Source organism: Lissotriton helveticus, chromosome 9, assembly GCF_964261635.1.
Source record: "Lissotriton helveticus chromosome 9, aLisHel1.1, whole genome shotgun sequence".
In the NCBI taxonomy this organism is placed as follows: Eukaryota; Metazoa; Chordata; class Amphibia; order Caudata; family Salamandridae; genus Lissotriton; species Lissotriton helveticus.
This window is the reverse complement of record NC_136070.1, coordinates 1,284,974,164-1,284,994,147: the sequence shown is the minus strand read 5'-3', so window position 1 is coordinate 1,284,994,147 and position 19,984 is coordinate 1,284,974,164. Positions and strand designations below refer to the sequence as shown.

Sequence of the window (19,984 nt, the reverse complement as noted above, 5' to 3'; positions counted from 1 at the left end):
GGCCCCACAAATGGTCAAGCACTCTAGACGGTCAAATGCTCAGCGAGCCAGGACTTCTGCACCCTCCACATAGGAGCGGTACTGCCCAACACTAGGACCGCCGGAGTTCTTGTTAAAGACACTCCCCGTCCTCTAGACACAGGAAGATCCTCCTCAAATGACTTGTAAGTACAGCCTAGGCCCCTGACCTGGTGCTCCCTTAGGGAACCCTCCAGGCCCTGAGACAGGGTTTCGGGCCAACGTGGGACACACCGCCCCACACTCACTCCGCCTCCACTGAGACAGGACGTGAGCCCCTACAGCCCTACCATCCTAATGGGACCTAGCTGGGCTACACATGAACCTCTTCACCTACACAGGATCATCAGATACACAAGTTACTACTTTTAGAATCACTCCCTAATGCCTCTGCAAGACATCTAGCACACCGCCAGACATCCACCTTCTTGTCCAGTGCCTCTGCAGGACCTCCTGCACACTACCAGAGGTACACCTCCCGTGCAAGCTCCTAAAAAAAAACCTCACACCAACTCCTCTAGTTCAAGACACCACTCATCCACACACTCCCCCTCCAGACTGGTGAGACAGTTCCTCACGGCCCCTGACTCTCAACCTGTCACCCTCTTACTGAGCACCAGGCACCATACTCTGGGAACTGGGAATGGGAATTCACGCACTGGACACATTTAAGCTGCCACCACTGGATCCTACCATACTGGGGAATCCAGACACACACACGCACTACACTTAGGGGATAACCACCCTCCCAAGCAAGCTACTTCTCCTCCACACTCCCTCTCTTCCATCTACCCACACAGGGACAGGAATAGGGATTGGGCATTGGACCCAGCAAGGGATTCCTAATCTATGGGAACCTCCCCTCTCTACTGGCGTCCCGCCCTGTCATTTTCTCTCATCTGCCACTAAACAAAAAGCGCAGATACACCATCTGAAAATGACACTCGAGGAAAAACAAAACCAAAAACAATAATCCCAAACATGTGACTATCTGAAAATAAATTGCAGAGTTTTTGTAATGTAGCCAGTTGTCGCTGTGGCACTGCGCAAACACAAGTCCAAATCCGCACCGCTGACCAACAATGTTAGAACTGGCTATTTCTGGTAGGCTAAGGCTGACGCCAAAGCCAGGCAGAAACCACCATTCTAGTCAGGGCAAGGAAGTCACACGCCAAGATAACCCCTGCTCACCCCCTTGGTAGCTTGGCACGAGCAGCAAGGCTAAACTCGGAGGCAATGTGTTAAGTATTTGCGCCAGCACACAACAGCAACAACATCCTAGGCACACCACAAAAGGGACTCCACACAAGGTTATATTAAAATAACTTTTGTATTGTAAACACACATCAGATCAAAATCACACATCAACATTGTGCCAACTGGCACGGGCAACATTCATAAGGGATTATTTACACAGGACAGGGCCACATGGGCGCCTGTCAGAATCAGAAATAGCACTTCTAGAATAAAGATAAAGTGTAACATAAAATAATATTCAAAGATCACAACCAGTAACCACTGGTAACAGGAGCCAGGACCTTACTAGGACCACCTGTACTAAAAAGAACAACCACCTAAGTATCACACAGCATTTAGGGGTCTAATAAAGAACACATTACCCATGATGCATAAATCACATTCAGAGGAGTAGTAAAGGGAAACACATAATGTATAAACCTACACATTCAGCAGTGTTAAGAATAAGGCACATGATGCAATAAAAATACATTCAGAGGTACCATAACAATACAATAGCACAAAAGTCACATGATGCCTAAACATTCAGAGGTGCAGGAATAAAAACCATACAATTGCGCACAACCTTACATAAGCCACCACCTGTGGCAGTCCCTAGGCCAACTGGCCTTGTTGGGGCTCAGATGCCCTGCGTCCAAATGTCAGGGGCCTAAACGGTGCAGGTGCCCACTACTTGCTGGGCACCTGGGAATCACACAAAACCTAAACGGTGCAGCTGCCCACTAATTGCTGGGCAGCTGGGACATCAGCCAACCTGCGACCAAAACTGCGCCTGTCGCTGGAGCCACATTCGAGCCAAACAGGCTCTAAAATCACTGGTGTCCCCCCAAGAGCCTCACCGGGCTCTAATCATCATGGGGCAGGGAGCCTCGGGGCTCTACACAAAGAAATGCCCCCTCTGAGCCTTCGTGGCTCTAAACAAAGAGATGCCCCCTCGGAGCCTCCGTGGCTCTAAACACTATAATGGCCCTCTGAGCCACACAGGCTCTCTCCACAATTCTGCCCCCACGTTGGAGCCTCTCAGGGCTCTAAATTGCACGTGCCGGCAGGAGGCCGGGGGTGGGCACTGACCATGTGCCCCGACGCCCCATCTAAAGGCTGCCCTCGTTGGAGTCCCCCTCGGGGGACTCGGGATGCCAAACATGCCCGCAAGAGCCTCTCTGGGCTCTGTATTTGCACATGCCCCCGGAGCCTCGGGGGCTCGAAACAGAAGGCGGGGCAAGGTGGGCGCGGCCCGCTGCCATACGGGGCCGCTCCAGACAAGGACAGAGCACGGTGCCTCGAGGCACCCAAAAAGAAGCCCCCACACTCACCGGACCTCGGGCGGCGCTTCTGAAGAGCAGCGCGGAGGGGCAGGCACCGGCATTGTGCCTCCCGCCCCCTCCGCCAGACACAGGCTGCAAGGCTTCTCCCGCTTCACCCGGGCCCCCTCCTGGGACCCGGGGCTCTCAGCCACAACTCCGTTCCTCCGGGGCTCCCTCAGCACAGAGATGCCCTGCGACCGGCCGCCATCATTCTTCCTCCTTCCCCGGGCCGGCAGCCAATCACAGCGCGGCCCGGGGAAACATCATCACACAATCCCGGACCGGCCAGCCAATGGCAGCGCGGCCCACCGGGACGAGCCCCCAACTGAGGGCCAATCCTAGCGCGGCCCCTTCGATGCTTCGTCTCGGAAGCTTGTTTCCTTTCCAGTAAAGAATTCCCATGATACACTGGGCCAGGGACAGACTAATTTGCATGTAGCCAGGGTCTGAACTGGGATGGTGCAGTGAGCTAGAAACGGTGATGGATCTTCGTCTCGGGCAGCGGCGGTGATTTCCATGTCGGGTGGGCACCGGCCTTAAAAATAAAGCGCTCCCAGCGCTTGGGAAGTCCTCGGTCGCGCTGGTCATGCCGGGTGGGCACCGGCCTCTGCAAAACAAAGTGCTCTTAAGCGCCCACGGGCAATCCACGGCGCTCCCAGCGCTAGCAACCAGACAGAGCGCTCCCAGGCGCTCATGGGAGACCCACAGCGCTTCCAGGCGCTAGAAATACGAATCAAGCGCTCCCAAGCGCCAGCAGGCAGCAAAGAGGGTTCAAGTCAAAATAAAGCGCTCTCTGCAGGGACATGCAGCTTCTCCATGCTGCAAAGGTCCCAGAGCTTCCCAGGGGGGGGCAAAGCCAAGTCCCCACATCAGCCCAGGCAGGGCAGAGGGGTCCCCCAGGAGTCCAGGAAAGTCCATCAGGAGTCCAGGGGCTGGGCAGGGCTCAGGGATTCCCCTGAGCCCCATCAGCAGCACGCCCCTGGCAGATTCAAGTCCAAAAACAAGAACATTTTGGAAGGGGACACAGCCCCTTCTTATACACAGAAAAGTCTTTGAAGTCTTTGAAGTCTCAGTGTGAGAACCAGCTAGACTGGTTTAGAGGGAAGTCCCTTCAGTATCAGGGACAGAGGTGACAGTCGCCCAGCGGGGGGTGGAGCCAGCATTGTGGCAGGCAGGCACAGCCCTTCACTATCAGGTGCTAATCTCCTCCCACTTCCCTGGCAGCAGATGCTGCCTTTTATCCACGGGCTGACTCAGACAACCTCCTGGGGCTCTGCAGCCCCTGTCACACTCAAACCAGACAGTCAATCCACAAACAGGCCCAGGCACTCCTGGGCCAGGCTCACCAGCCAATCACGTGCCAGCAGCCTCACTACACAAATATACCCACTTCTAAAAGTGGTACTTCTAGACTAGACACAACCATGCCGCATACACCATCATGCAGCATTCATTCTCCCGAGTTCGCACATATCAAACTCGACCCTGCACTCCCCACACATCAGGAACTACCATGGACACACATATTCCCCATTCATTCCTATGGGAGGGCAGGTCACTCACCACACATACACAGAGAGCACACGCACTTTACACTGTACCACAGTGAAAAAGTGCGCAGAGGCCTAAAATCACCAACCCAGGTTCCAGAAAGAGGCTAGGAAAAAGCAAAAAGTCTCGGGTGAACCTGCCCAAAGGGCCGGGTCCAACAGCTTGTCTCCACCTTTGTCTGCAAAGATGAGCCACAAGATAGCTGCCCACTGCCCCTGGCGGACCTTCTGAACTTTGCAGGCCTTTTCCAGTGCAGTAATCCATTTGTGGATGTCATCCCTACTTTGGTAGGAAGGGACAATCCACAAACAGGCCCAGGCACTCCTGGGCCAGGCTCACCAGCCAAATCACGTGCCAGCAGCCTCACTACACAAATATACCCACTTCTAAAAGTGGTACTTCTAGACTAGACACAACCATGCCGCATACACCATCATGCAGCATTCATTCTCCCGAGTTCGCACATATCAAACTCGACCCTGCACTCCCCACACATCAGGAACTACCATGGGCATACATATTCCCCATTCATTCCTATGGGAGGGCAGGTCACTCACCACACATACACAGAGAGCACACACACTTTACACTGTACCACAGTGAAAAAGTGCACAGAGGCCTAAAATCACCAACCCAGGTTCCAGAAACAGGCTAGGAAAAAGCAAAAAGTCTCGGGGTGAACCTGCCCAAAGGGCCGAGTCCAACACAACCCCCTTCCAGCCAAAACGCAGGGTAGACCAATCACTCCACTGATGGGCTTCACTGCTTTGGGCGACAAAACACAGATACGGGCCCGCACGGCAGGGACACCCTCCTATTTTTCGCCACTCTGAACCCACATAGATTTCCCTCAACAAGAACTCTCTGTCACAACTAGAATACCCCACTGGTACTCTCTAGTCATCCATAGCCAGGACTAGGCCCTAGGCCATCCAAATATCACAGGTCCTAACCAATCCACAGAGCGGGGGCAGTAGCCCCTGGACACAATAGCCATTCTCCACTCTCTCTCTCAGTGTAGCTACAACTACCACTGATCCTTCAACCCAGGGACCACACCCTCAGGCTGACCAGAGGTCACGGGCAAGAATGCCCCACCCTAGCTCTACTCCTGGGTTCCCGCACCCTCACAGGGAAGCACTCACCAGAACATAACTCTGACACCAGATCAGGACCTCACTCCGTTACTGGTCTACCACCTGGAAACTATTTCACTCCTGAGGTACAAAGCACACAGCACAGTCCCTCTTCAAGCAGGTGGGGGGATACAGCACACAGCAAAGCCCCCTTTCCCCTACCTTAGTGGAAACAACAAACTGCAGGTGGGCCCCAGAACACAGAGCAAGGGCAGCCCCCTCAGTCTGTTCAGCTGATCCACTTTGGTATATATTCCTCTTGACCTGGAAGCTTCCTAATCTCCCAAACTAGGATATAAACCCTCAGGTTGCACCGGGGTCAGAAGTACACCGTCCCTCTGCACCCCCTTCCAGTTCCATGATTACAGGCCCAGTATGTCTCAGGCTAGACAGAGCACACGCCAGCGGCGTATCAGTGACACACTCTCCTCCAGCACTCCTTCCAGGTCAGGCTACAACCCCAACCTGGCTTTCCCCCTCCTCGGGGAACGACCTGCAGAGGCCCCACAAATGGTCAAGCACTCTAGACGGTCAAATGCTCAGCGAGCCAGGACTTCTGCACCCTCCACTTAGGAGCGGTACTGCCCAACACTAGGACCGCCGGAGTTCTGGTTAAAGACACTCCCCGTCCTCTAGACACAGGAAGATCCTCCTCAAATGACTTGTAAGTACAGCCTAGGCCCCTGACCTGGCGCTACCTTAGGGAACCCTCCAGGCCCTGAGACAGGGTTTCGGGCCAACGTGGGACACACCGCCCCACACTCACTCCGCCTCCACTGAGACAGGACGTGAGCCCCTACAGCCCTACCATCCTAATGGGACCTAGCTGGGCTACACATGAACCTCTTCACCTACACAGGATCATCAGATACACAAGTTACTACTTTTAGAATCACTCCCTAATGCCTCTGCAAGACATCTAGCACACCGCCAGACATCCACCTTCTTGTCCAGTGCCTCTGCAGGACCTCCTGCACACTACCAGAGGTACACCTCCCGTGCAAGCTCCTAAAAAAAAACCTCACACCAACTCCTCTAGTTCAAGACACCACTCATCCACACACTCCCCCTCCAGACTGGTGAGACAGTTCCTCACGGCCCCTGACTCTCAACCTGTCACCCTCTTACTGAGCACCAGGCACCATACTCTGGGAACTGGGAATGGGAATTCACGCACTGGACACATTTAAGCTGCCACCACTGGATCCTACCATACTGGGGAATCCAGACACACACACACACTACACTTAGGGGATAACCACCCTCCCAAGCAAGCTACTTCTCCTCCACACTCCCTCTCTTCCATCTACCCACACAGGGACAGGAATAGGGATTGGGCATTGGACCCAGCAAGGGATTCCTAATCTATGGGAACCTCCCCTCTCTACTGGCGTCCCGCCCTGTCATTTTCTCTCATCTGCCACTAAACAAAAAGCGCAGATACACCATCTGAAAATGACACTCGAGGAAAAACAAAACCAAAAACAATAATCCCAAACATGTGACTATCTGAAAATAAATTGCAGAGTTTTTGTAATGTAGCCAGTTGTCGCTGTGGCACTGCGCAAACACAAGTCCAAATCCGCACCACTGACCAACAATGTTAGAACTGGCTATTTCTGGTAGGCTAAGGCTGACGCCAAAGCCAGGCAGAAACCACCATTCTAGTCAGGGCAAGGAAGTCACACGCCAAGATAACCCCTGCTCACCCCCTTGGCAGCTTGGCACGAGCAGCAAGGCTAAACTCGGAGGCAATGTGTTAAGTATTTGCGCCAGCACACAACAGCAACAACATCCTAGGCACACCACAAAAGGGACTCCACACAAGGTTATATTAAAATAACTTTTGTATTGTAAACACACATCAGATCAAAATCACACATCAACATTGTGCCAACTGGCATGGGCAACATTCATAAGGGATTATTTACACAGGACAGGGCCACATGGGCGCCTGTCAGAATCAGAAATAGCACTTCTAGAATAAAGATAAAGTGTAACATAAAATAATATTCAAAGATCACAACCAGTAACCACTGGTAACAGGAGCCAGGACCTTACTAGGACCACCTGTACTAAAAAGAACAACCACCTAAGTATCACACAGCATTTAGGGGTCTAATAAAGAACACATTACCCATGATGCATAAATCACATTCAGAGGAGTAGTAAAGGGAAACACATAATGTATAAACCTACACATTCAGCAGTGTTAAGAATAAGGCACATGATGCAATAAAAATACATTCAGAGGTACCATAACAATACAATAGCACAAAAGTCACATGATGCCTAAACATTCAGAGGTGCAGGAATAAAAACCATACAATTGCGCACAACCTTACATAAGCCACCACCTGTGGCAGTCCCTAGGCCAACTGGCCTTGTTGGGGCTCAGATGCCCTGCGTCCAAATGTCAGGGGCCTAAACGGTGCAGGTGCCCACTACTTGCTGGGCACCTGGGAATCACACAAAACCTAAACGGTGCAGCTGCCCACTAATTGCTGGGCAGCTGGGACATCAGCCAACCTGCGACCAAAACTGCGCCTGTCGCTGGAGCCACATTCGAGCCAAACAGGCTCTAAAATCACTGGTGTCCCCCCAAGAGCCTCACCGGGCTCTAATCATCATGGGGCAGGGAGCCTCGGGGCTCTACACAAAGAAATGCCCCCTCTGAGCCTTCGTGGCTCTAAACAAAGAGATGCCCCCTCGGAGCCTCCGTGGCTCTAAACACTATAATGGCCCTCTGAGCCACACAGGCTCTCTCCACAATTCTGCCCCCACGTTGGAGCCTCTCAGGGCTCTAAATTGCACGTGCCGGCAGGAGGCCGGGGGTGGGCACTGACCATGTGCCCCGACGCCCCATCTAAAGGCTGCCCTCGTTGGAGTCCCCCTCGGGGGACTCGGGATGCCAAACATGCCCGCAAGAGCCTCTCTGGGCTCTGTATTTGCACATGCCCCCGGAGCCTCGGGGGCTCGAAACAGAAGGCGGGGCAAGGTGGGCGCGGCCCGCTGCCATACGGGGCCGCTCCAGACAAGGACAGAGCACGGTGCCTCGAGGCACCCAAAAAGAAGCCCCCACACTCACCGGACCTCGGGCGGCGCTTCTGAAGAGCAGCGCGGAGGGGCAGGCACCGGCATTGTGCCTCCCGCCCCCTCCGCCAGACACAGGCTGCAAGGCTTCTCCCGCTTCACCCGGGCCCCCTCCTGGGACCCGGGGCTCTCAGCCACAACTCCGTTCCTCCGGGGCTCCCTCAGCACAGAGATGCCCTGCGACCGGCCGCCATCATTCTTCCTCCTTCCCCGGGCCGGCAGCCAATCACAGCGCGGCCCGGGGAAACATCATCACACAATCCCGGACCGGCCAGCCAATGGCAGCGCGGCCCACCGGGACGAGCCCCCAACTGAGGGCCAATCATAGCGCGGCCCCTTCGATGCTTCGTCTCGGAAGCTTGTTTCCTTTCCAGTAAAGAATTCCCATGATACACTGGGCCAGGGACAGACTAATTTGCATGTAGCCAGGGTCTGAACTGGGATGGTGCAGTGAGCTAAAAACGGTGATGGATCTTCGTCTCGGGCAGCGGCGGTGATTTCCATGTCGGGTGGGCACCGGCCTTAAAAATAAAGCGCTCCCAGCGCTTGGGAAGTCCTCGGTCGCGCTGGTCATGCCGGGTGGGCACCGGCCTCTGCAAAACAAAGTGCTCTTAAGCGCCCACGGGCAATCCACGGCGCTCCCAGCGCTAGCAACCAGACAGAGCGCTCCCAGGCGCTCATGGGAGACCCACAGCGCTTCCAGGCGCTAGAAATACGAATCAAGCGCTCCCAAGCGCCAGCAGGCAGCAAAGAGGGTTCAAGTCAAAATAAAGCGCTCTCTGCAGGGACATGCAGCTTCTCCATGCTGCAAAGGTCCCAGAGCTTCCCAGGGGGGGGCAAAGCCAAGTCCCCACATCAGCCCAGGCAGGGCAGAGGGGTCCCCCAGGAGTCCAGGAAAGTCCATCAGGAGTCCAGGGGCTGGGCAGGGCTCAGGGATTCCCCTGAGCCCCATCAGCAGCACGCCCCTGGCAGATTCAAGTCCAAAAACAAGAACATTTTGGAAGGGGACACAGCCCCTTCTTATACACAGAAAAGTCTTTGAAGTCTTTGAAGTCTCAGTGTGAGAACCAGCTAGACTGGTTTAGAGGGAAGTCCCTTCAGTATCAGGGACAGAGGTGACAGTCGCCCAGCGGGGGGTGGAGCCAGCATTGTGGCAGGCAGGCACAGCCCTTCACTATCAGGTGCTAATCTCCTCCCACTTCCCTGGCAGCAGATGCTGCCTTTTATCCACGGGCTGACTCAGACAACCTCCTGGGGCTCTGCAGCCCCTGTCACACTCAAACCAGACAGTCAATCCACAAACAGGCCCAGGCACTCCTGGGCCAGGCTCACCAGCCAATCACGTGCCAGCAGCCTCACTACACAAATATACCCACTTCTAAAAGTGGTACTTCTAGACTAGACACAACCATGCCGCATACACCATCATGCAGCATTCATTCTCCCGAGTTCGCACATATCAAACTCGACCCTGCACTCCCCACACATCAGGAACTACCATGGACACACATATTCCCCATTCATTCCTATGGGAGGGCAGGTCACTCACCACACATACACAGAGAGCACACGCACTTTACACTGTACCACAGTGAAAAAGTGCGCAGAGGCCTAAAATCACCAACCCAGGTTCCAGAAAGAGGCTAGGAAAAAGCAAAAAGTCTCGGGTGAACCTGCCCAAAGGGCCGGGTCCAACAGCTTGTCTCCACCTTTGTCTGCAAAGATGAGCCACAAGATAGCTGCCCACTGCCCCTGGCGGACCTTCTGAACTTTGCAGGCCCTTTCCAGTGCAGTAATCCATTTGTGGATGTCATCCCTACTTTGGTAGGAAGGGACAATCTTGCTTAGGTTCCTATGGTCATGAGATCTTTCTCTACCACTAAGGAAGTTGCTGCCACCAGTTGGCTCTAGCCCCAGCTTCTTTCTAGTTCTCTGAAGCTCTAGGCCTCTCTTTCTAAGGCCATATGCTCCCTTCGGATTCTAAGCTGGGCTTCCTCATACTTGAGCAGCCTTTCTCTCCTCTCATGGGAGGTTTCCCTCCTGTAGGAAGGAATAGAGCTCCCTACAGATGTGTCAGAATGGACAGACTCCTGAGCAGGAAATCTTGACCTTCTAGGCACACCTCCAACTCTCCCAGGTGGAACAAAGAGAGGGCCCTCGTGGCCATCTTCCTCCTCTCCAGGTTGAGTTGCATCTTCCAGGTTAAGATCATTGTCATCTTCCTGACCAGCTTCAGAGGTCAGGTCCTGGGTATCTTCACCCCTGGGCCTTTCCTCATCTGCTGCCCCACCCACTCTGCCTACCCCTTCAGACCATGAGGTCTGTCTGAGTTCATCCAGCAGTAGCACCTCTATGAGGCGTTGGGTGTTGGCACTTTTGCCTGCTTCAATATCCTAGTAGTACACAATGCTCTCCATTCCAAGAATGGGAGCTTGTCATACTTGGATGTCAGTAGCCCACTGGTTCCTGGCCTTGAAGACATCACTAGTGTGGCGTGGTGTATGCACCAACCTACTCTAGTGTGGTCTACTAAACTCTCTTGAGTTGTAGAAATAGTGTGATAAGCCCTTGACACACAACTCTAATTTCAGTAGAACTTACTGTAGTTTAAGCTTGTATTATATGTACCATTGGTACCTTTAGTGGTTTTCAGTTAGTCACTCACTTGTGATTATCTGGTAAAACAATGGAAAGTTTGAATCCCAACTGTTGCACACCAATATGAGAAGTTGGCCTGATATATGCTGTCCACTAGTTATAGTGGGCACCTTGCACCAGTCCAAGCAACCCCTTAGAGGTGATAGGTTAAAGACAACCTTATTTGAAAGCTATCCTAGTGGTAGCTGTGGAGAGCAGCCTTCGGGCTAAGTCTTGAAGGAGTGTCAAGCAGCTTGTTTTACCAGTCTATAATCTCTTGAATGACCAAATGAAAGGACAACCACACCAGGTATATATATAAAATATATGTATTTATTCTAAACACACTCTACTAGTCTCTTTATGAGGCTAGAGGTGTAAGCACCTATGTTACACTTAATATATTACAGTAAATAACAATATACGTTGAGCCCTAGGGGCGTACCAAACCATATATTAAGAAAGTGGTGTAAGAACCACGACTTGACTAGACACAAGACCTAGAGCCTGTAGAATCGCTGGGACCACAAGGAACCATCCAAGGTAGTGACACAGGGGACCCACAGGGGACGCGTGCAGTGTGAGAACACAGCCACGAATCGCTGTTCGCTTCTATTGGGAAAGTTGCGTTTGGAAATTTAAAGATTAGGGACACTTAGGACTTTCAGCAAACCCCCTTTAGACTTAAGGGTTTCTAGGGCCAACACCCATGGGAGCACCGGAGTACTCGAGTTACCTCACCCAGGGGAGCCGGGTGCATAGGTGTCTTTAGGTGTCGGGAATCGTCGTTGATTTCAATGGCGATCTGCTGCAAAGTGCTCAGAAACTTGACCCAAGCTAGGCCGTCCGATTTTGTTTGGGCAAGGTGGAGATATGTTTGAATAGGCAAAGTATATTACCCCTGTTTAAGATGTAATAGTGATCCTTGACGCAGTATCTGTGGGTGAGAATAACCTGAAGGGTTGTTTTTCTGATTTGGTTCTCCATAGATGGGCTCTGGGTCCTGACTGAGCAGAGCTTGAGTTGGAGCCCAAACCTGCATTATGTTTAAATGTCCATCTGCGACCACCAGTTCTTTCGTCGAGATGTCTATGGCATGCTGACCATCTACAGAATGGTTGAACGTCCATCTGCGACCAACAGTTCATGGACAGAGATGTCTACAGCATGATGTAGTCAACGTGTGCCCAGTCGGTGGCGGAGCAACAGATCACAAAATGAAGACGGTGACGTGAATTAGAGTCAAGTGCTCTTCATAATTCCAGCAGCAACATGCATTGTTAATGAGCTGAAGTTATATTTATCTGCTTTGTGTTTGTGCTGCAAGAAGATTTGTGGAAAGACTGTACAGCTGAGAGTGCAGCGACAGCAGTGGAGATGGAGAGCTCCAACAAGTAAAAAAAAAAGCATTGGCAAAGCCACGGCGTCAAGCTTTGATGTGCTAATATATACACATACTGGCTGGCACACTTCACATTTGTGTATGCTTGTGTCTGCATGTGTCAGCATACTAAGTTAGGGCTATTGGCTTTGCCAATGCATGTTTGCATTCCTGGGGCTCAGGCCTGACAAGTGCTGGCCCACTTAAGGTACTAGTACTTCTTGGGAGTTAAAGCACGGTCTGTGAACTATGTAGAATTCGAGATTAGAAACCAATGAATATCTCACCAGCAGGGGCGCTGTTTGGCGGAGCGTACAAGCTCACACTGCGGGTTATGGAGGAGGGAGGATGCCTTCAGTGTCTCACCAGCAGGGGCGCTGTTTGGCGCAGCGTACAAGCTCACACTGCGGGCTATGGAGGAGGAAGGACGCCTTCAGCGTCTCACCAGCAGGAGTACTGTTTGGGTGAGCGTACAAGCTCACACTGCGGGTTATGGAGGAGGAAGGACGCCTTCAGTGTCTCACCAGCAGGAGTACTGTTTGGGTGAGCGTACAAGCTCACACTGTGGGCTATGGTGGTGGAAGGACGCCAGCAGGGGCGCTGTTTGGGGGAGCATCCAAGCATACACTGTGGGCTATGGTGGTGGAAGGACGCCTTCAGCGTCTCACCAGCAGGGGCGCTGTTTGGGTGAGCGTACAAGCTCACACTGCGGGTTATGGAGGAGGAAGGACGCCTTCAGAGTCTAACCAACAGCAAACAGTTATGTTATGTTATGTTAATTTGGATTTGTTGAGCGCTTAATACCGAAAGGTCTCTAAGCGCTGCAAGAAGAACAGCGAAGGATCAAGGCAATTAGGAGACAGTTATGCCCAAACATCTATGTAAAGAATGGTTTTAGTTGCTTTCTGAAAGGAAGAAGGCGGCTTTCCGCGCGGAGTTGGCTCGGCAGCCTGTTCCAGAGAGTGGGTAGGAGGGTGGAGAAGGCTTGTCCTCCTTTGGTGACGTAGTTGAAACGTGTGCATTTTAAGAGGCTCTCCGTTGAGGACCTTAGCGAGCGGCCTGGCACGTATTTCTCAAGTCATTGTTTGATATACATGGGTGCCTGGCCGTGAATGGCCTTGCGAACGATACAGAGGCCCTTAAATTTGGCCCTTTGTTTTATGGGCAGCCAGTGGAGGCGTTGATGGAGGGGTGATGTTCGCCTGTGCCTGGGTAGTTTGAAAATGAGCCTGGCAGCATCATTCATAACTATCTGGAGTTTGCCCACTAGGGAGTCTGGGAGTCCAATGTAGAGCGAATTGGCATAGTCAAGGCGAGCCAATATCATGGCGGTCACAACTGTTCTCATGGTGGAGAATGAGAGGATAGGGGAGAGTCTTCTTAGTAGCCTGAGTACGCCCACGCAGGTACTAAATACAGTGGAATCTTGATTGGCCAATGTAAGCTTGGTGTCCACTTTGATTCCCAGACTTTTAACCACTGGGACGGGGGCTGGAGCGTCACCCAGCTCCTGAGGACAGTAGAGGGAGTTCCAAGGGTTGTGAACAGCCGTCATGGCTAGGACCTCGGTTTTGTCGGGGTTAATCTTAAGTGAATTGGCCGTCATCCAGTTGAACGTGAATCGTAATAACTCTTTCGCCCGGGAGTGTGCTTGAAGTGTGTTTTCAATTTGCAGGATGATCTGTCTGTCGTCTGCATAATTGAAAACTTGGCACTCCATAGTCGTGAGGGCATTAATTAGAGGACTGAGATATATGTTAAATTGGAGGGGTGATAGAGCTGACCCTTATGGGACTCGACAGGGAATAGGCCCTCTCTCTGAGACCCGGTCGCCCATCTGAATTTTTTGGGTGTGGTTCGTCAGGAATGAGGTGATCCATTGTATGACAGATCCCCCTATTCCAATTGTTCTTAATCTTACCAGGACTAGGGCGTGGCTGACCGTGTCGTACGCTGCCGACAGGTCAAGGAGGACTGGGACGCAAGGCTTTTTGTTGTCAGCAGTCAGTCTGATATCATTAAGCACCGATAGCATCATCAATTCTGTACTATGGTGAGCTCGGAAACCAGCCTGCCTGTCCCCCAGGAGGTGGTGATACTCCATGCACCTGGAAAGATTTTGCAGGACATGCTGCTCTAAGATTTTTGCGAGAAAGGGGAGTTGGGAAATGGGTCTGTAGTTTTTCATATTGGATGTAGCCACACCAGCCTTTTTGAGTGGGGGATAATTCTGGCTTCCTTAAAGTAACTTAGGACCTCCCCAGTCTCCAAGGAGAAGTCCAGCAGGGCGAGGATTTCCTCCTCAATTTCTGGGAGAGCTAGGTTAAAGATTCTAGGGGGGCAGGGGTCGGCAGGTGAGCCAGATTTGATCTTCTTGGCCAAGCGTCGGAGGGTATCCAAGTCGAGGATTTGGAAGGATGAGAGGACTTCTACTCTCTTTTCCTGAGAGGCCTCCTCTACATTGGGTGGTTGCTTAACTGGGGAATTGTCAATCTCAGTCAGTATGTCCTGGATTTTATTGGAGAAATATGATAAAAAGTGATTGCATTGTTCTTGGTTGGATGGTGTTAACAGTGATTGTTTTTGGCTTAATTCTTTCAGGATTTTAAACGTTTGTTTTTGTTTATTGGTTGCTACTAGGATCCTGTTTTCATAATAATCCGCCTTCATACAGAGGAGCGCTTTTTTGTAGATGGCGATTTTTACTCTATACTCTGATAGGGCCTGGGGTTCATAGTTTTTGCCCCACTGTCGTTCGTGGTGACGGAGCGCACTCTTTAAGGCCCTGAGTTCTTCCGTGAACCATGGGGCGCCTTTGCCTTTATTGCTAGTTTTTATTTTTCTTTCTAGGGCAATTTTATTGATGGCAGAACGAAGCCGGCTGGAAATGGCTCCGGACCACTCATCAATGTCCGCTGTCTCTGGCTTGTTGAGTGGGCAATCTCGGAGGGTGCTTATTAGTGGCGGGCCCTCTATTTTTGACTACTTACGAACGTATTTCCAGTTCGAGGGGGGTTGAGCATTGCACTTAGTGAAAGGAAGTATCATATTGATACAGAAGTGGTCAGACCATGCACAAGGGCTGATGTCCGTAAGTGTCATAAGAGGGGTAGTGGACCAGACCAGGTTTAGGATATGTCCTCGCTCGTGCGTGGGAGTAGTTACTAGCTGGGAGAGCCCCAGATTGGTGAATGTCTCCTCCAGTTGTCGGGCCTGGGCCTCTTTGGGTTGTTGATCCCAGTGAAAGGTGAAGTCTCCCACCACCAGGAGTTGTTGGAAGCGTAAGCAGAGATTAGATACGTATTCGGTCAGGAGATCTATAAAGTGTGGGAAGCATTTAGGTGGGCGATACACAATAGTGATAGTTATACTTGATGAGTGGTGACAGACCTTGATAGTCAAAGTGTCTGCCCCTTCCAGTGATTCATCAGACACTCTTTCCAAGGTCAGGTGCTTTTTGAATAGGAACGCCACCCCACCTCCTCTTTTTCCTGCCGGCCTGTCATGCCAGAAGGCGTCATAGCCATCGGGTAGTGCGACCAGTATAATGGGGCGCAGTCTTCGTCCAGCCACGTTTCCGACAGGGCTAGTATATCTGGGGCCTCATCTTGTAGGAGCGTGAGGATCTCAACGGCGTGTTTCTGTAGTGAGCGAGTATTCAGGACTGATAGTTTCAGGGTATCAGTGCTATTGGGATGAAGGTGGCCCAGAATGTGAGCTGGGTTGGAATCAGATGTCTCTCCCTTCAGAGGGAGGAGGAGACCTTCTCTCTTGAGTGACGTTATTGTCTCGGTTTTCAAGGGGCAAGGTCTGTGATTAAAGGATCTAAGTTTGATACTTGTGTTAGCCCTTAGTTGGCCAGAGGGTCTGGCCCCTGGGCCTGGTCGGGCACGGACGGGCGCATACGGGCTTGACTTAGGCGCGCCTTCGCGTGCAGCGGCGCACCAACTGCGCGCGTCCGTTCCAGCGTGCGACTTTTGTGCCCCCGTGACCCCTGGCTCCTACCCGCCAATCAGCCCTGCTGTGCAGCAGCTGACACGCTCACGGTCGTTAGACCACGTGAGAGCGTGCGGGGGAGGAGAGCAGGACCAGTCAAGAGAGGAGGAAGTGATTAGCGCGGAAAATGCGGAGGAAATAGACACTCAAATGTTTAAAAGAAGTAAAATGCTTTAAAATGCTTTTAAAAGTTGAAAACGATTAAGAACAGAGCTTACAACACACAGCGTGCACTGTCTTGGCTAGCGCGTCTTCCTTGACTGCGCGTCCGCTCCAGGTCAGGTGCCTGGTTGACAATAATATCTGTCTCCATTAGCTGTGTAGGAAGCAAATTGTATTTCCAGGCTTCACCAGTAGGGGGCAGTTTTGGATGGGAGATTTACAAAGTCTGGCGCATCTCTGAAAATCAGCAGGGATGCTCCAGAACACTTGCGACAGGCAAAACCACCTGTGCAGATGTGTGTCGTATCCCCTAGCAGAGTCCCGTCGCAAGCGCGACGCGGCTCCAGCAAGGCTCGAGTACCCTATGCCTAACATGCCGCGTCACTACTTACGCCTGCTTCAAGCAGGTGCAGGGTTTTGACGCAGCATTGCCATAAAAGTGACTCCGTGAAATCTTGTAGCTTTCACTGCGTCACTTTTACGAGGCCTACCTACGAGGGAACACCCACCCTGCGCTGGAACGCCCACATGAAACCTGACACAGGTTGAATGTGGTGCAGGGGTTTACAACGTGACACATCTCTCTAGATGCATCACGTTGTAAATACCGCGCCAACATGGCGCATGATTTATGCTGCTGCTGCATCACAGAAGTGACGCAACGGTGGCGTAAATGTGTCACAAGGGGCTTGTAAATTTGCCCCAGACATGTTCAGTGCAGCAGGGCTGTGGGGTGGTCTCCTAGTCTCTTGGAAGCCTGGTCGCCTCTACTTATGCCCACCCTGACATCCTCTGCCAAGCGCAGCAGAACCCAAGCACATTCATTGACTGACCAGGGCGATCACGCTCTGCAGGAGACAGATGTCTCTCTGCAACAGATGTGTACTGTGCTGAACATGGGACTTACCTGATGAAAAACGCTCACGTCAATGAACGCACACCTGGGGTGAAAAGCGCCGGTTCCGCAGGCAAAGAGGTGGGTTTGGTTGTAGAGGTGGAGAACACGAAGAAAATTGGCACAGTCCAACTGAAGGAAAATAAAAAAATATAATTGTTGTTAGTAAAAGGTAAATAACATGGTTAATATCCAGTCCAAGGTGCTTGATAATGGGGTTCTTCCCATTTCCATGATCTTGTAAGTTACTCTTACCAAATAAAGTGATCTGTCTATCATGGCAATGTAGTTAGTGGCCCACATGTTAATTTAAACACAATATCACACCCCCAACTTTGTAATAAGCCACCCCTCAAGCACGAGGCCATATCTCAACCAAGGCAGCAGACAACATATCTCTATTCAGACACCAGACGACATCACAGCGTAACCAGGAGTTCATACCTCAAACACCAGACCACATCTCAATGTAACAAATTAGACCAGACAAGTTCACATCACAACTCGTGGACAAGACAACACTTCAACCGTCCCACTGCTTGTCAACTTACAGACAACAGAGCAACTATCAGACCTCATCCCAACGTAACAATGGACACACCTCAGCCACAAGGCAACAGCACAACTCAAGGCCAAACCAACACTTCAATCGTTCCAATGAATGTCAACTTACAGACAACATAGCAGCCATAAGACCTCATCCCAACGTAACAATGGACACACCTCAGCCACAAGGCAACAGCACAACTCAAGGCCAAGCCAACACTTCAATCATTCCAATGCATGCCAACTTACAGACAACAGAGCAACTATCAGACCTTATCCCAACGTAACAATGGACACACCTCAGCCACAAGGCAACAGCACAACTCAAGGCCAAGCCAACACTTCAATCGTTCCAATGCATGTCAACTTACAGACAACATAGCAGCCATAAGACCTCATCCCAACGTAACAATGGACACACCTCAACCACCAGGCCATATCTGAACCTAGAAACCTTACCACATCTCAACTTAACTAAGAGGAAACACCTCATTCATGAGACCACACCTCAATTCTGACGCTACACTACATCTCAGCATAACCAAGAGCCCACACAACCACTAAAAGCACATCACAACATAGGAAATAGACCACACCTCAACCCCGAAACGACATCACAACTTTAGCATAAGACCACACCTCAGTCATCCGACTGCATCTCAGCTTAACCTACACACCATAATAACTAGACCACATCCAAACTTAGCCAGGAACCCACATCTCAACCACAAGACGGGATTCCTAGTTAGGTTAGGCACTAGTTCACATCTCAGCTTAACTAAGATTTCACAGCTCAGCCTGGGGACTCCAGTCACCCCTACCAGCTCCACTCCTACATACACTTTCATCTCTGCCCTACTCCCATCCGCGTGGTGTTTGTGTCTTGAGGGCAGTCCGGACCCCGGCAGTGGCTAACTGGTCTTGGTGAATCTGGCCACCCGTGGCTCAGACCTGGCCTTGTGATAGGCTGCTCATCCCTGGGATCCTCGAGGCTCCAATCAGACCTCCATTATGGGGCCCCTTCTACCATCAGGATTGTCCCAGAGAGAGGTCCCCAACCCCCACACTTCTCTTTGCCAAGGTATGAGGGTTGTTTCACAGGCAAGTCCTGTGTGAACTGCTCTTTTTCAATGAAGTTACCTCTCTCTCTGCAACCTTCCAGAGCACTGAGGCTTACACTTCCCAGACACTCCCCTGCAGCCACATCCAATCATCTCCCTACAGGCAGAAGTCAATCATTGTAGACTCCGCCCACTGCCCACATCCTTGCTTGCACACTCAGAGATACACTGATCAGATCTTCTGCAAGGCTCATTCACACTGACTATCCTGAAGCCTTCAGACCCTGAGAACGTGTCCACCGGATCATGCATTCGCTCTGGTGGCACTGGGACAGTAAACCTACGCGTGGAGTAGCACCAACGTAAGCCTCATTGGCACACATTTAAGCCTCTGGTGAAAAAAAGTTTGCCGTTACTTAGCAGAACTGGCCCCACTGCAGCTGAGAATGAGAAAGACCCAATACTGTCTCTAATATGGTAGGGGAAGGTTTGCTGATGCTGTGTGAGTCTCTTTAAGGGGACAGCAGCGGAAGCGTGTCCTTACCAGGGTGGGTCTGTGTTGCAGAGACTACCACAAGGTGCCTCTGTATCAGAAGGAGAGCCTCCCCTTGAGTGATGTAACTCTGGGGTACCCCCTGTGGGGCGGGCAATGCAGAGGCAAATTTATTCATAAACATTTTATCAGTGGGAAGCATCAACATGAACCTGGTCTACACCCAGACGCAGTTGAGCCGGGACTCTGGTCTGCCGGGCCCTCCTGGTCCCTTCGGCGCCAGTCGTCCTCCAGAGGCTGAGCGTGAGCAGCCCGGACTCTGGTCTGCCGGGCTCTCCTGGTCCCTTCGGGGCCAGTCATCCTCTGGAGGTGGAGCGTGAGCAGCCAGGACTCTGGTCTGCCGGGCCCTCCTGGTTCATTCGGCGCCTGCCGTCCTCCGGAGGCGGAGCGTGAG

At 51.8% G+C, this 19,984-nt stretch overlaps 1 protein-coding gene across 2 annotated transcripts in view; it reads right to left on the bottom strand.

Annotated features, from left to right (window-relative positions):
- The window catches only part of LOC144782495 (semaphorin-3A-like), a 267,163-nt gene that overhangs the window by 86,315 nt on the left and 160,864 nt on the right, over positions 1-19,984 (bottom strand). For both annotated transcript variants that reach the window (XM_078661881.1, XM_078661882.1), the window contains one exon: positions 17,443-17,562. In XM_078661881.1, coding sequence (XP_078518007.1) covers positions 17,443-17,562 — 120 coding nt within the window. The remainder of the gene's footprint in view (positions 1-17,442; positions 17,563-19,984) is intronic.